Source organism: Lepus europaeus, chromosome 14, assembly GCF_033115175.1.
Source record: "Lepus europaeus isolate LE1 chromosome 14, mLepTim1.pri, whole genome shotgun sequence".
NCBI classification, from domain to species: Eukaryota; Metazoa; Chordata; class Mammalia; order Lagomorpha; family Leporidae; genus Lepus; species Lepus europaeus.
In genome coordinates, this window is record NC_084840.1 from 28,384,632 (window position 1) to 28,399,946 (window position 15,315).

At 45.9% G+C, this 15,315-nt stretch overlaps 1 protein-coding gene across 2 annotated transcripts in view; it reads right to left on the reverse strand.

Moving 5' to 3' along the window:
* PTPN14 (protein tyrosine phosphatase non-receptor type 14) overlaps positions 1 to 15,315 on the reverse strand; it is a 191,323-nt gene that overhangs the window by 96,393 nt on the left and 79,615 nt on the right. For both annotated transcript variants that reach the window (XM_062210342.1, XM_062210343.1), the window contains exon 3: positions 2,383 to 2,552. In XM_062210342.1, coding sequence (XP_062066326.1) covers positions 2,383 to 2,552 — 170 coding nt within the window. The remainder of the gene's footprint in view (positions 1 to 2,382; positions 2,553 to 15,315) is intronic.

Consider the following 15,315-nt stretch of genomic DNA (forward strand, 5'->3'; position numbering starts at 1 on the left):
TGTAAAACTAGCTCTCAAACAGTTCTTTGTTGTGTGTGTGTGTGTGTGCGTGCAAATTTTGGAAATCTTTACTTAGCATAGAGTTGGTCTTCTGTGTACAAAGTTAATTGAAAATGAATTTTAATGGAGAATGGGACTGGGAAGGGGAGAGGGAGGAGAGGGAGGGGTGGGAGTGTGGGTGAGAGGGTGGGTATAGTGGAAAGAAGAATAACTATATTCCTAAAGTTGTACTTATGAAATTTGTAGCCCTTAAAAAAATAAACTAATAAATTAAATAACTCCCAAAAAAGTTTGTGTTGGAAAATACTTCATTCTCTCCTAATGAAACTTTATCTTAAATGAATCAGGCTATTGAGCAATAAGAAATACTAAAGTAAAAGCAAAGAAGTCCTTTCTAATCCCCAAGCTCCATCACCCCCACTGTAACTTCTTAGTCTATACTTCAATTTTTGAGATTTAAACACTTTTGTTTCAGTGTATGACTGTATTTCGGTCTTGTGTTTCCACTTTTATATGGCTTTAGTTATCAAAAGTTACCGTGTTATGTTGAGCCAAATTGCCAAAGCCTTTCCAATCCTCGAACTTCACTTATCGCAGGCCCTCATTCTGTGCGCCAGGGCTAACAAAGAATCCCCTCCTCACAAAGCAGTCTCCAAATATCTAAAGGCAGCACCTGTGTCCTTGCAAAGACTTCATTTTCCCAAGCTTAAATAATCCTTCTTTAATTTCATACAAGCACAATTTTTAGTCCCGCACCATTGTATCAGCTCTCCCTCAACAACAGGCTTTGTAAGTTTACCTAGAGTAACAACACTCCATCTTCCCTACAACCTGAACTTTTCTCTATTTTTAATATTTATTTATTTGAAAGGCAGAGGTTCAGAGATGGAGAGGCAGAGGCAGAGGCAGAGGCAGAGAGAGAGAGATCTTCCATCTGCTGATTCAGGCCAGGAGCTTCATCTGGGTCTCCCACATGGGTGCAGGGGCCCAAGGACCTGAGCCATCTTTTGCTGCTTTGTCAGGCGCATAAGCAGGGAGGTGGATTGAACTGGAGTAGTTGGGACTCAAACCAGGACCCATATGGGATGCCGGCACTGCAGGCAGTGGCTTTACCCACTACACCACAGCGCTGGCCCCAGAACTTTTTCCAGTGTCCAGTACTTTACAGTCACTGCTTCACCCTTGTTACTCATTGCCTTGCACTTAATGACCTGAAAGCCAAGAATGAGCAACTATGTATCAACCAAAAGCTGCATTCCCAGCATTGCGTGAAGTACCCAAGGATTCCCGAGGCAGTGGGAACCTTCTCAGTCTAAGGCGTTAATACTTCCTTGTATACAACACTAAACATCCGAGTGCTTCACATGACACTCACATGAAACACTGAAAACTAGGATTTCTACAACTGAAAGAGTTAATATAGCGTCGGTCTGCACATATGCCACCTGTATAACAACTTCTGATGGGGGCGGGGAGGGGGGACAATCAGAAACAATCAGCTAAAAACATAGACAGAAATTTCAACCGCATTCTTATTTCAAAAATTTAAACTCAAACTCCACACGAGTGATCAGCGAGCAGGCAGTGCTCCTCCTTCTAAGCAGGTCACTGGCTGAGCTGCCCAAGCTCTCTGAATGCCATGGCCCAAGTAAAAGGCACAAAGAGGAGGAGAATGTATGTTATTCCCTTTCCTACTGGAAATACCCACTGGATGTGGAGACTCACCAGGTATTGTAATGGAAAACTAGTGATGAGTGAACTGTACAACACAGAGATGGACGTGGTTTCCACTCACTGAGTCACAGACTATCAGAACTTTGTGAACTCATCAATTCCCTTGTTTTACAGATGAGAGGGGAAACTATCATTTCAAAGGTACAGCAGGGTGGGAGCCATACCCTGGTCTCCTCTTCTTCTATGGCCTTCCTGTCTCCTCTTATTTAAGTCAGGACAACCAAAACTCTTGCCTTCTCAACATTTTCCTCCTTCACTTTAGGTACCCTCACTATCCTCAAATCCAAAGTCTGCTACTTCATTCTGTTTGGAGACATTCAAGGAAGCAAGTGGACAGAACATCACTGGGTGGTTCATTTCTTTCTAAATTCAAGCATTTTAATATTACGCCATCTTCAACTGATACTTCATGACTGTGAGACAAAAAACTCTTGACTGGCTCAGTATCACTACTGCCTTACTGGCTACACAGATTCCACCGAAATGGGAAAGCTGCAAAGCTACAAGTAAACAATTCCCAACTACCCCACCCTCTCGGCACTACACACATACACACCCCTCCATCAACTGGCTCATCTGCTCTAGTGGAAGGCTCACAGTTAGTCCACACCCACATATGGAATGCAGGGGGGTGGGGACTGCACCTACCTTGTGGCCTCTTGCTGAAGCCATGACACATTTGGCACATAGAACATGACTCCGAAGAAAAGCAGAGGCTCATTAGCACATTTGTCCAGATGTTTCTTCAGGGGTTTCTCCAGCTCCACCCATCGTGCTTGCTGGCTCTTGCTGAGAAACCAAAGGCCGAAGTAATGCGTCTAGATGAAAGGATAAAGTAGCATCAGTTCATTCTCACCACAAGCACCCCAAGACCACACAGCAAACCACATTCTAGTGTTTCCGGTTCCCGGGCCCCTACACAAGGATCTAGCTTTTACTATCTTTGGGATAATTTAAAAAATCATCGTATCTGCAACACTAGACCCACACCATGCCATACCCGACACTCAGTAGTCCTACCCCCTGCTAATGTCTACGCACGTGGGCCCTGATGCATCTACGTCAGATAAAGGGAGTCGTGTGTGCAGGGTGAGGATGGAGCTGACCTGCTCCTAACATCGGAAGGCCGGCTTTGCTCTGTGCCTTCTGAATGCCTCATGCTGTCACAGGGAACATGCTGGCAAGGGCCAACACAGTTCTCGTACCTGCAGCAAAGAAACGTACTACTGACCCCCTAGGATACAACATTCTGCCAGCGGAAAGCCTCTGTTCCAAGAGTGTTTTCATGCACTACCAGATTTCAACAGAAAACTTATTTACTCTTGGAGTTTTAATGAAGCACTTTAAAATTGCCCTCTACCACTTTATTATACATGAGCTGCCGCAAATCTCTCCTGGTATCAAGCTCAGAGATTGGAAGGATCTTCTCTTCACAGCTGCCACAGGAGCCCCTGGTGGCTGCTCTTGGCAAATTATGGTGGGATTTGATAGATGAAAGTGAGATTCTCACTCTCAGACTTGAAGCTTCAACCAGTTCAGTTTTGAACAACATGCTAAATGATTAAAACAGGTACTTTTATGCACCCAATCCCATCTTTACATTAATTCATGCTTGGGATTTCAGGATTAGCACAACAATCGTAGAAAACAACACATCATTGCTTTTGAAGATTCTTTTATATTTCAATTATAGCCTAGGATGGTTTACAGCACACCTGGGAATCTGCCTTCAAAAGAACGTCAGCACTGCAATGTTTAATTTCCAAAGATATCCTTACACTGATGTTCCCACTCCAACTGCTGTCCCCTCGAAGTAACCCGATCAACCCGGGCCTCGACCCAGAGGCGCTGAGGAAGCTGGGGCTCGACTGCCCCAGAAAACTAGAGGCATGCCTGCCCACGTGAAGCTGCACACCCGATGCTCTCATGGATGTTTTAAATGGATTTATTTGCAGGTGGGGGCAACAATTTGATCGGTTTTTCTCCATGAAGTTCCATCAAGGGACAAGTTCATATGAGAAATCTGTGCATTTCTCAAAATATTTCTATCAACTTTGAACAAACTGGCTTGAATGAATTCTGACAGTATTGTGCATTTCCTGGCTTCAGTGAGCCCGCCAGTCATTCCAATGTGAGTGAAGAAATTGAGGAAATGTGATTGAAGGGAAAGAAATCAGGCTTTGGAGCTAAGTCATCTCTCAGCTTTGGTGCTCACGGGTCTCAATAACTTCACACTGAGCCCCCTCGACTGCCAGCGCTCTCTCATCTGTAAAATGGGGATGATGAACACAATGTTCGCCCACAGGGTGTAAGAGGACGTCTGTCAGCCACGCCTGTGGTAAGCGGGTGCTCACAGATGTCACTGCTGCTGTGGGAGTTACCACCGCCAGCGTCATCACCAGCACATGACAGCAAGCAAACCCCAAGAGTCCTTCTGTCAGCACTGCTGGCATCTCTATAAACCACAGAATTAGGACACAAAGGTTATCTGGAAGCAAACCAGAAAAACGCAGACAAAAGTAGAAGCTGGACCATCTATAAATAAAATAAAAATTTCAAAGGTATAAGAAAAACTAATCACAAAGCAGTACCCCTTGGAAGATCTTCTAGCGAGTCTCATTTACCAGTGTTTATGGGATCCCCAGACACACTCTGACGCTCTCCTGCAGATCTATGATATAGGCTTGGGCTAACCTTAAAATGAGGTAATGTGGGTACTTATTTTAGCAAACTTAACTGAGAAGGCTCCAAGGCAGTTCTGCGTTACACCGAATTCCTCCAGGGAGCACAGCGCTGCCAATGCGCATCCCACCGTATCTGGGATGACTAGCACTTAGGTTGCATGGATCAATGAGTTATAGGTAAACTGTGGTTGCCGTATTGTTGTAAGTATGGGTAAGGAAGGAAGAGCAAGCTTCATAACTGCTTAACTAGCTAACCCTGACTTGTTATCTCTCACTAACTGTCATTCTGACATCTGGGGGATATTTTTATGGTTCATACTCAAATCATAATATTTGCCCAAATTAGTAACATTCAAATTACAAAGGGGTCACATTAACATATATACTTTTTGACAACTAACTTTGCAAAAAAAACAATTAAAAATGTTATTGCTCCTATGCCTTGAAGGCTAGTATTTTAAATTTCCTTTTCACATTCCCACCCATATAGATACCTAAATACAACCTGACATCCCTCCCCACAAAACATACATAGAGAAAGAACAGGGTACACACACTTCCGTGCACATGCATGCATACAACAGATGTGCACACATATACATGCTAAAAAGGAGCATACAGAAGTACAAGAGAAATCACAGTAGTATCTTGAATGACAGTTAACATTATACAGTGCTAAAGTAGACTGCAAACCACCTCGAATGGGAAAACCCAATTTGTGGCATCAGATTGTAGATTGCTACAATACAGCATTTTCCAGAGGACACAGTATTATAGAGTGACTCTCCATGCAGTTACAGCTACTCAAGAAATGAGGTTGGCCGGTTCTGCGGCTCAATAGGCTAATCCTCCACCTGCAGCGCTGGCACACCGGGTTCCGGGGCACCAGATTCTGTACTGGTTGCTCCTCTTCCAGGTCAGCTCTCTGCTGTGGCCCGGGGGTGCAGTGGAGGATGGCCCAAGTTCTTGGGCCCTGTACCCGCATGGGAGACCAGGAGAAGCACCTGGCTCCTGCCTTGGGATCAGCGTGGTGCGCCGGCCGCAGCGGCCATTGGAGGGTGAACCAACAGTAAAAGGAAGACCTTTCTCTCTGTCTCTCTCTCACTGTCCACTCTGCCTGTGAGGGAAAGGGAAAGGGAAAGGGAAAGGGAAAGGGAAAGGGAAAGGAAAGGAAAAGAAATGGGGTTTCCAGCCCAGGGCAGAACTTAGAAAGACAGGTAATCAAGAGGGCACGTCCATCCTAATTTTAGAGGGGCTGAGTCTGGTTGTCCAGCAGGAAGGAGAAACCATTCCTGAGCTCGTTGCTGTCCCCACGCCGGATTATGAATCCATCCCCAAAGCAGTCTTCTTGTTGAGCTCTACTCTTGCTCTGTGGTGTAAAGTTACTGAACTCCAAGTTCCTACACTGCCCTGCCCAAGCACACAGCGCAGCCCACACTCACTCTGCCGGGTCTACATGGTGCCATGCAGGAAGCAGAAATCGGAGCCTGAGGTCTCACGGCATCTAACATGTGCACCACCAACTTCCTGTGCACTGTCCAAGGAACCATTAATCCTGTGGAGACCAGCCGAGATCACGCTGGGCCTCTTCCTAACTGATCTACCAACTGAAACTGTGGCTTAGTTCTGGAAGCCAAGCCTCACTGCTAAACACTGCCACATGGTTGAGGAGAAGGTGGTAGATGATTCCAAGCGAATCCAGTGCCTGCATGACCCAAAGGTTTCCTTGCATCACGTGAGTAAACCGCTAATTGTCAGCAAGGCCCATCTAATGCTCACAGCTCTGGGGCCATAGGTTCTGTAACGAGTTCATTGCAATGATGAGAAAAGATGGCTGATAACTAGTTCCCAGGGAGAGGAGCCACATCTCTGAACCAATTACTGAGACCACACCACAATGAAACAGTACAGGGAGAGCCACAGTAAAATGTCATTTTTTTATATGAACAGTTTCCTGACTTCCTTGGTTTGGGACTATGCATTTTAACAGAGGAGGCACAAATGTAGGCTGCACTCAAAAATCCATTAGTTTCTTCTTTGGCAGATTGGTGTACAAATATTTTAGTGTTAAAGTGCTCCTGTCTGGATATTATGAAAAGATTCTAGGGGGCTGGCACTGTGGCATAGCAGGTAAGGCCACTGCCTGAAGTGCCAGCATTCCATATGTGTGCCACTTAGAGTGCTGGCTGCTCCACTTCCAATCCCCCTCTCTGCTAGAAGACGGCCCAGTCCTTGGGCCCCTGCACCTGCATGGGAGACCCAGAAGTTCCTGGTTCCTGGCTTCGGACTGGCAAAGCTCTGGCCGTTACAGTCAATTGGGGAAGGAACCAGCAGATAGAACACCTCTCTTTCTCTCTGCCTCTCCTTTTCTCTCTGTGTGTAACTCTTTCAAATAAGTAAATAAAAACATGAGAGAGAGAGAGGGAGAGGGAGAGGGAGAGAGGGAGGGAGACAGAGAGAGAGAGAGAGGATTCTAGAGAATAAAAGCCTTTAAAAATAGTTGGGGGGGGGTGGTGGTCAGGGAGATACAGAGATCTCGAGATCCCTGAAACTTTTGCTCAATTTTGTTGTAAAGTTAGAGCTGCAATAAAAAAAAGTCTATTGAAAACTAGTTTGGAGTGTTTTCAATTTCCTTGTTCACTTACTTTAAAGAGATGTATTATCCTGCACATTAATAACAGGAATAGATTTTTGAAGGGTTTCATTTTCCCAATTTTGTGGCCCGTGCAAGGCTTTCGTGCTATCTGTAGGGGTTACAGATGCAGTCTTGATCATTACTCAAGATTAAACCCATGATCTTACTGCAAGCATTTTGAAGAGCTAATCATTCATAAGCAGAAGTTTAAGTCGTAATAGGTTGCCTTTCTTATGCAGTATTTCCATTGTAAACTAAGAAACAGATTCAGTGTGGCTTTGAAGACAAAGGGAAGGGGCCTGCACTGTGGCACAGCATCCCATTTGGCCGCTGGTTCAAGGCCTGGCTGCTCCACTTCCAGTCCAGCTCCCTGCTATGGCCTGGGAAAACAGAAGATGGGCCAAGTCCTTGGGCTCCTGCGCCCACGTGGGAGACCCGTGGCTTCTAGCTTGGGATCAGCACAGCTGTGGCTGTTGCAGCCAATTGGGGAGTGAACCATCGGATGGAAAACCTCTCTCTCTCTCTGCTTCTCCTCTCTCTGTGTAACTCTGTCTTTCAAATAAATAAATAAATCTTTTTTTAAAAAAAGACAAAGGGGAACTGTCGCCGTGGCTCACTTGTTAATCCTCTGCCTGCGGCACTGGCATCCCATGTGGGCTCCTGGTTCTAGTCCCGGTTGTTCCTCTTCCAGTCCAGCTCTCTGCTGTGGCTCAGGAAGGCAGTGGAGGATGGCCCAAGTGCTCGAGCACCTGCACCCACACTGGAGACCAGGAAGAGGCACCTGGCTCCTGGCTTCAGATGGGTGTAGTTCCGGCCATACCAGCCATTTGGGGAGTGAACCAATGGAAGGAAAACCTTTCTGTCTCTCTCTCACTGTCTAACTCTATCTGTCAAATTAAAAAAAAAAAAGGGGGGGGGGAAGAATTCAAAGACTAGAAATTTCCCCCAATACCCTACTCCTCAGTAGATTCCTTAATTTTTTTAAAAAATTTATTTTATTTGGAAGGCAGAGTTTTACAGAGAGAAGAGGAGACAGAAGTCTTTACTCTCCAAACAGCAGCAATGGCTGGAGCTAGGCTGGTCCAAACCGGGAGCTTCTTCCAGGTCTCTCGGGCCCAAATTCTTGAGCCATCATCCACTGCTTTCCCAGGCACATTAGCAGGGAGCTGGATCGGAAGTGGAGCAGCCAGGATTTGAACCAGTGCCTGTACGCGATGCCAGCATCACAAGTGGCAGCCTTACCCATTATGCTACAATGCTGGCCCCAGAATCTTCATTTTTTAAAAAATTAATTAATGAATTTATTTTTTAAAGAATACAAATTTCATATGTACAACTTTAGGAATATAGTTATTCTTCCCACCTCTTCTTCCTCCCCCCTCTTTCCTTCCCAGTCCCATTCTCCATTAAGATTCACTTTCAATTAACTTTGTACACAGAGATTCTTCATTTTTAAGATTTATTTATTTATTCGAAAGGCAGAGTTACAGAGAGAGAGAAGGAGAGACAGAGAGAGATCGTCCACCAGCTGGTTCATTCTCCAAAAGGCCACAATGGCCAGGGTTGGACCAGGCTGAAGCCAGGAGCTTCACCTGGATCTCCCACGTGCATACAGGAGGCCAGGCACTTGGGCTATCTTCTAAGGCTTTCCCAGGTGCATCAGCAGGGATCTGGGTGGGAAGTAGAGCAATGAGGACTCAAACCAGCATACGGATGGGATGCTGGTGTCACAAGGGCGGCTTAACCTGCTATGCCACATCAGCGGCCCCTCAGTAGATTTCAATCTGTGTTGCTTATTTTAGTTCTCTACAAACAGACACATTTATGGATATGGTTAAGCAAGCTATAAATACCTTCATTATCATCTGAGAGGCCAGAATATAAGCTATTCTAATTAATAAAGTGCTCCTCAAATCCCACATAATTTACAAATCTCCAAAAGATTAACAAATAAATCAAACTCCAGAACCACTCTTAATGTAAGTTAATTTTCTTTGATAATAGGAAATGCACATTAAGATTCTTTGTCTTTATCATTTCTAGCCATTATGAAAAGAGTAAAATGTGGAAAACTACTGTTGCTGATATCCTGGGATAAAACAGCTTTCAGAAAAGATGAGGGGCTTGGTTGTGGTGCCAGTTAAGCTGCCATCTCCAACACTTGCACTCCATGTAAACACTGGTTCAAGTCCCAGCTGCTCCACTTCCAATCCAGATCCCTGCTAGTGCACCTGGGAAAGCATCAGAAGATGATCCAAATACATGGGCCTCTGCCACCAAGATGGGAGTCCCGGATGGAGTTCCCAGCTCCCAGCTTTGGTCTGGGCCAGCTCCAGCCATTGTGGCCGTTTGGGAAATAAGCCAGTGGATGGAAGACATCTGACTTCCCTTCTCTGTAATTCTGCCTTCCAAGTACATAAACACATCTTTAAAAAAAGAAATAAAATAGGAATTTGCAAAAGAAAAAGGGGTTGTATAAGAGGAAACCACCCACCCTACGAAATTACTAAATCTGTTTTATTTAGCCTCCTTGAAAAGTCAGGGGTCTTAGTTTAGCTTTAGGAGAGTGATCAAATTCACGATTCTCGAGGGATGGCCCACTGGATCTCTCTCTCAAAGAGAAGTTAGCAAGGAGATGAAAGAATATCTCAGAAACCTTTGTTAAAAACACTAAGTGGAGAAAGGATGAGTGATTTAAGCTTAGAGTGAAGTTTATGTTTAAAGGAAATCATTCTAGCATATTTTCACATTTTATTGGAATTCACTGCTACTATTAAAGAGGTCCCTGTGAGCCCATGTGTAATTTTTAACCTTCTAGAAGCTAATTTTAAACAGTACCAAAAGGTGGAGGCAGGCATTTGGCCTGATATCTGGGATCCTGGTTGGGACGCCTCCACCCACATAGGAGACTTGAACTGAGCTGCCAGCTCCCAGCTTTGGCCCAGCCCAGCCACGGCTGCTGTGTGCGTGTGAGGACTGAATCACCCGATGCAGCGCTCTCGCTCTTTCTCTCCCTGTCTCCCTCTCAGCCTCTCAGATAAATAAATAGGCTGGGCATTTGGCACTGCCATTTAAAACCATATCTCAAATCAGACTAATTAGTTCAATTTCCAGTTCTGCTCCTGATTCTAGCTTGCTAGGAGGCAGCAGGTGATAGGTCAGGTAGCTGGGTCCCTGCCACCCATGTGGGAGGAAAGGGCTGAATACCCGGCTATCAGCTTCAGCCCAGCCTAGTCCCAGCTGTTGTGGGCATTTGGGCTGTGAATGACTAGACAGAAGTTCTCTGGCTGTCTCTGTCTTTCAAATAGATAAAATATCACAACAAATGATATTCTGAATATCAATATAAAATGATCAATTATCTACACTCTATATAAAAAATAAGGCACTAGTATGATGTGATTTTTATTGCATATCTCAGTTCAAATCAATCACAATTCAAGTGTTCAACAGCCACATGTGGCCACCATATTAGACAACACAATTGTGCAAGGAATTCAAAAGCTCTAATAATTAAAGCTATCTAGAAATGGAACAAGCAAACTCATAAAAGTGTGAGAGCTCAGTCTCTGGAAGTCTCACAGCAATCTCTGGATAGCCTTGCCGAGTGCTTCTCCAGGCCAGGCACAATGAGACTGTAACATCTCAAAATTAACTCTCAAGGCTCCCAACACCACATGCAAGTTGCTACTTCACCTTCTCCATTTTACAGATGAGAGAGCTACCATACAGGGTAGTTGCACAGAGCTAGTAAGTGGCAGAGCCAGAAGTCAAACTGACAAGCTGGTCCAAAGTCACATTTCCAGCCACTAAATTCTGCTGCCTCTCCATGTACTTACTTTTTTTTTAATCTATTTTTTTAAAGGTTCATTTATTTATTTGAAAGTCAGAGTTACAGAGAGAGGAGAAGTAGAGAGAGAGAGAGAGAGAGGTCTTCCATCCGATGGTTCACTCCCCAGTTGGCCTCAACGGCCAGAGCTGTGTCGATCCAAAGCCAGGAGCCAGGAGCTTCTTCCTGGTCTCCAATGTGAGTGCAGGGGCCAAAGCGCTTGGGCCATCCTCTACTGCTTTCCCAGGCCATAGCAGAGAGCTGGATCGGAAGTGGAGCAGCTGGGACTAGAACCGGTGCCCATATGGGATGCCGGGGCTTCAGGCCAGGGCGTTAACCCACTGCACCACAGCGCCGGCCCCTGTACTTACTTTGAAAATATGCAAACAAATCATGGTTTTAGCTTAACGGAGACAGGATCTGCGAAGTGGTCTGATCTAATCTAAAAGCAGAACAGTTCCATTTTATACCTCGACGTTCCACCTCAAGTTTTATGTGGGGAAGAGGGAAAGGATTAAACTCCCTGATCCAGATACACTGTACCTATATGATCACTTGGCAGCCCAGAGACTGGTCTCCCCGTCTGTAAGAGGAGGACAGTGAGAGCAGCCATCTCAAAGGCTTGTTACGAGAATTAAGTCAGCCGCTACAGATTGGGCACCTCTAACCCAGAAATCTGAAATCCTCCAGAATCTGAAACTTTTTTGAGTGTCAACCTACCAGCAACAAGCAGGCCATTCCACACCATGAATTGTTATTTTAGGAACAAAATTATTTAAAATACTGTATAAAGTTACCTTCAGGCTATGTGTATAAGGTATATTAGGAAACCTAAATGAACTTCACATTTAGACTTGGGCCCCATCCCCAAGATATCTCATGATGTATACGCAAATATTCCAAAACCTGAGACACCTGTGGATTTTCAGATAAGGGACACTCCACCTGGAAACTGCTCAGTGCAGTAAATCTGACATTAAAGGGGGCAATTGTTTTCATTCTTCTTTGTGACATATTTCAGAAACGCTGCTCCACAGATCTACTTAAAACTCCCTACCGAGTCACATCAAAACCAGAGTCTAGCCAGTCTGTAGACTCCCAGCAGATACCACTGACCCTGGTCGAGAGCCCTCCACATACATTTTTTCCTGAAAAAGTCATATTCTTTCCTGTTTCTGCACCATGGCCCCAGCAGTTCCCTTTGCTTTCTTCCTTATTTGCCCTCTTCTCCAACTCTAGGGTTTGTGGAATCAGGAACCCTTTCCTATACAGTCCCCAGAGCCTGACTGCTTCATAACTACACAGCCAGGCCTGGTCTCTTCTGAACGCAAGTGAAACGGCAGCACACCAGTGCACTCCAAACAGACTGGATCCCGGAAAACTTGACCAACCGTTCAGCTACACACCATGACACGCTCATCCGAACCCATGGAATGTACAATCGCAAATGTGAGCCCTAATGTAAAATATGGACTTTGGGCGATACTAATTGTGCCAGGCTACTTAGTTGGGAATGCTGACAGCAGGGAAGGCGGATACATTTGGGAGAAGACCATAGTATGTGGGAAATTGCTGTAATTTCCTCTTTTTTTTTTGACAGGCAGAGTGGACAGTGAGAGAGAGAGAGAGAGAGAAAGGTCTTCCTTTGCCGTTGGTTCACCTTCCAATGGCCGCCAAGGCCGGCTCATCGCGCTGATCCGAAGGCAGGAGCCAGGTGCTTCTCCTGGTCTCCCATGCGGGTGCAGGGCCCAAGCACTTGGGCCATCCTCCACTGCCTTCCCGGGCCATAGCAGAGAGCTGGACTGGAAGAGGGGCAACCGGGACAGAATCCGGTGCCCCAACCGGGACTAGAACTCAGTGTGCCGGCACCGCAAGGCAGAGGATTAGCCTAGTGAGCCACAGCGCCAGCCGGCATAATTTCCTCTCAAGTTTGCTGTGAATCGAAATCTGCTCTAAAAAAATGAAATCTTTAAAATAAATCTACTTTTAAATTATCTAATAAAGTTAAATCTAAATTACTTTTAGGACCAGCATGGTAGCACAGTACGGTAAGCTGCTGCCTGCAACACTGAATCCCACATCAGAGTGCCAGTTGGAGTCCCAACTGCTCCACTTCCAATTCAGCTCCCTGTTAATGTGCCTGGGAAAGCAGAAGTTGGCCCAAGTACTTGGGTATCTGCAACCCACATGGGAGATGCACATGGAGTTCCTGGCTTCTAGTTTCCTGGCTCCTAGTCCGGGGCAGCCTGAATCATATTGGCCATTTAGAGAATGAACCAACGGATGGAAGATCTCTCTCTGTCTCTCCAACTCTAACACTCTGCCTTTCAAATAAATGAATCTTTTCAATAAATCTTTTAAAAATTATTGTTAAGTATATTGTATATCCTTTCCTAATATAAAGCTGTTATAGAATCTAGGATATGCCTAAGGTACTTCTAATGCCTTCTAATTACTTCTAATAAAGTCAAATATTCACCATCTTCAAGTTTCCAAGATTACATAAGAGCTAAACATTTTGCTATATTTTTTAAAAATTTATTTGACAGGTAGAGTTAGACAGTGAGAGAGACAGAAAGAAAGGTCTTCCTTCAGCTGGTTCACTCCCCAAATGGCCGCCACGGCCGGCACTGCACTGCACTGCACTGATCCGAAGCCAGGAGCCAGGTGCTTCCTCATGGTCTCCCATGTGGGTGCAGGGCCCAAGCACTTGGGCCATCCTCCACTGCCTTCCCGGGCCACAGCAGAGAGCTGGACTGGAAGAGGAGCAACTGGGACTAGAACCTGGCACCCACATGGGATGCCGGCGCCGCAGGCAGAGTAGATTAACCAAGTGAGCCACGGCCACGGCCAAACATTTTGCTATATTTTAAACTGATTCTTATCCTCCCTTAGAAAACACCATCAACTGTGTTTGGAAAATGATCCAAATACAAAGTTCAGGTGTGAGGAACCGACCCTGCATTCACAACACTCTACTTCTGCTGTCGAGGTGGCTGTGAGCAAATGAACAGCAAAGTCTAAGATCACTGCATTGCAGCCTTTAGTTCAAAAGTATCTACAGGATGGGTTCAAAAAAGGTCACATCTTCAAGGGTATCTGTCATCCAGTAAAAGCATAAAATTCTAAAATAAAGTGATTTTTTTTTAAGGTTTATATATTTATTTGCAAGAGTTGCAGAGGGAGGAGGGGGGCGGGGAGAGAGAGAGAATATCTCCCATCTGCTGGTTCACTCCCCAGATGGCCGCAATGGAGCTGGGCCCAGCTGAAGCCAGCAGCCAGGAGCTTCCTCCAGGTCTCCCAAGTGGGTGCAGGCACTTGGGCCATCTTCTACTGCTCTTCCAGGCCATTAGCAGGGAGCTGGATCAGAAGTGGAACAGCTGGGACACGAAGCAGCACCCATGTAGGAGACAGGCATTGCAGGTAGCAGCTTAACTAGCTATGCCACAGCAGCGGCCCCAAAAGTGGTTTTCTCTAATGTGGATGAACCCACTAGGCTCTGTTAAAATAAAGTCAGGGCAGGCGCCGAGGCTCACTAGGCTAATCCTCCACCTGCAGCACCGGCACCTCGGGTTCTAGTCCCGGTTGCTCCTCTTCCAGTCCAGCTCTCTGCTGTGGCCCGGGAAGGCAGTGGAGGATGGCCCAAGTGCTTGGGCCCCTGCACCCACATGGGAGACCAGGAGGAAGCACTTGGCTCCTGGCTTCGGATCGGTGCAGTGCGCCAGCCACAGCAGCCATTTGGGGGGTGAACTAACGGAAGGAAGACCTTTCTATCTCACTAACTCTGCTTGTCAAAAAAATTTCATACTATAAAAAAAAATAAAGTAAAAAAATAAAGTCAGCATTCAGCAGAGACCTGACCTGAGCATCAGCACGTCAGTCACACAAGACACACTTGACAGCAGAACCAGGACTGCCCTGCCCTGCCCTCCGTGGCAACGTGTTTGTGGGATAATCTGGGATTGACTTTTGCCCTCTCACAGACAGAAACAATTGTCTCCTAGAATCATTACCTTACCCATGCTCAGACACCACCCACCTTTCACCAAACACTCTGGCTTTACCTGGGGATCCAGGTAGGCCTGCTCTGTCTCCAGGAATGGAGGCTGTTCTTCTGTACCCCTGGATCTTTGAAAACCTAGTCCCCTGTGCTAAGGATGACTTTGCCTTTTTTCCTACGCACTGCCCTGCCAGGTACAGTTTGAGTCTCTGTTAACAGTGAGATCTTGTTCACCTTTTGTGGAAGTTGCTCTCCTGGGCTGCAGTGTCCAGTGGGCTGGACTGCACTCTGCACAACTCCAAGGTGAGCTACTCCCTGTCTCAGCTGTCCCTGCACTCTATCAGCAGAGAGTCCATCCAGTCTTCACCATTTATTCAAATGCTAGATCCCCGACCATTCTGTGTGTGTGTGCTGTAGACACAACCGCACCTCA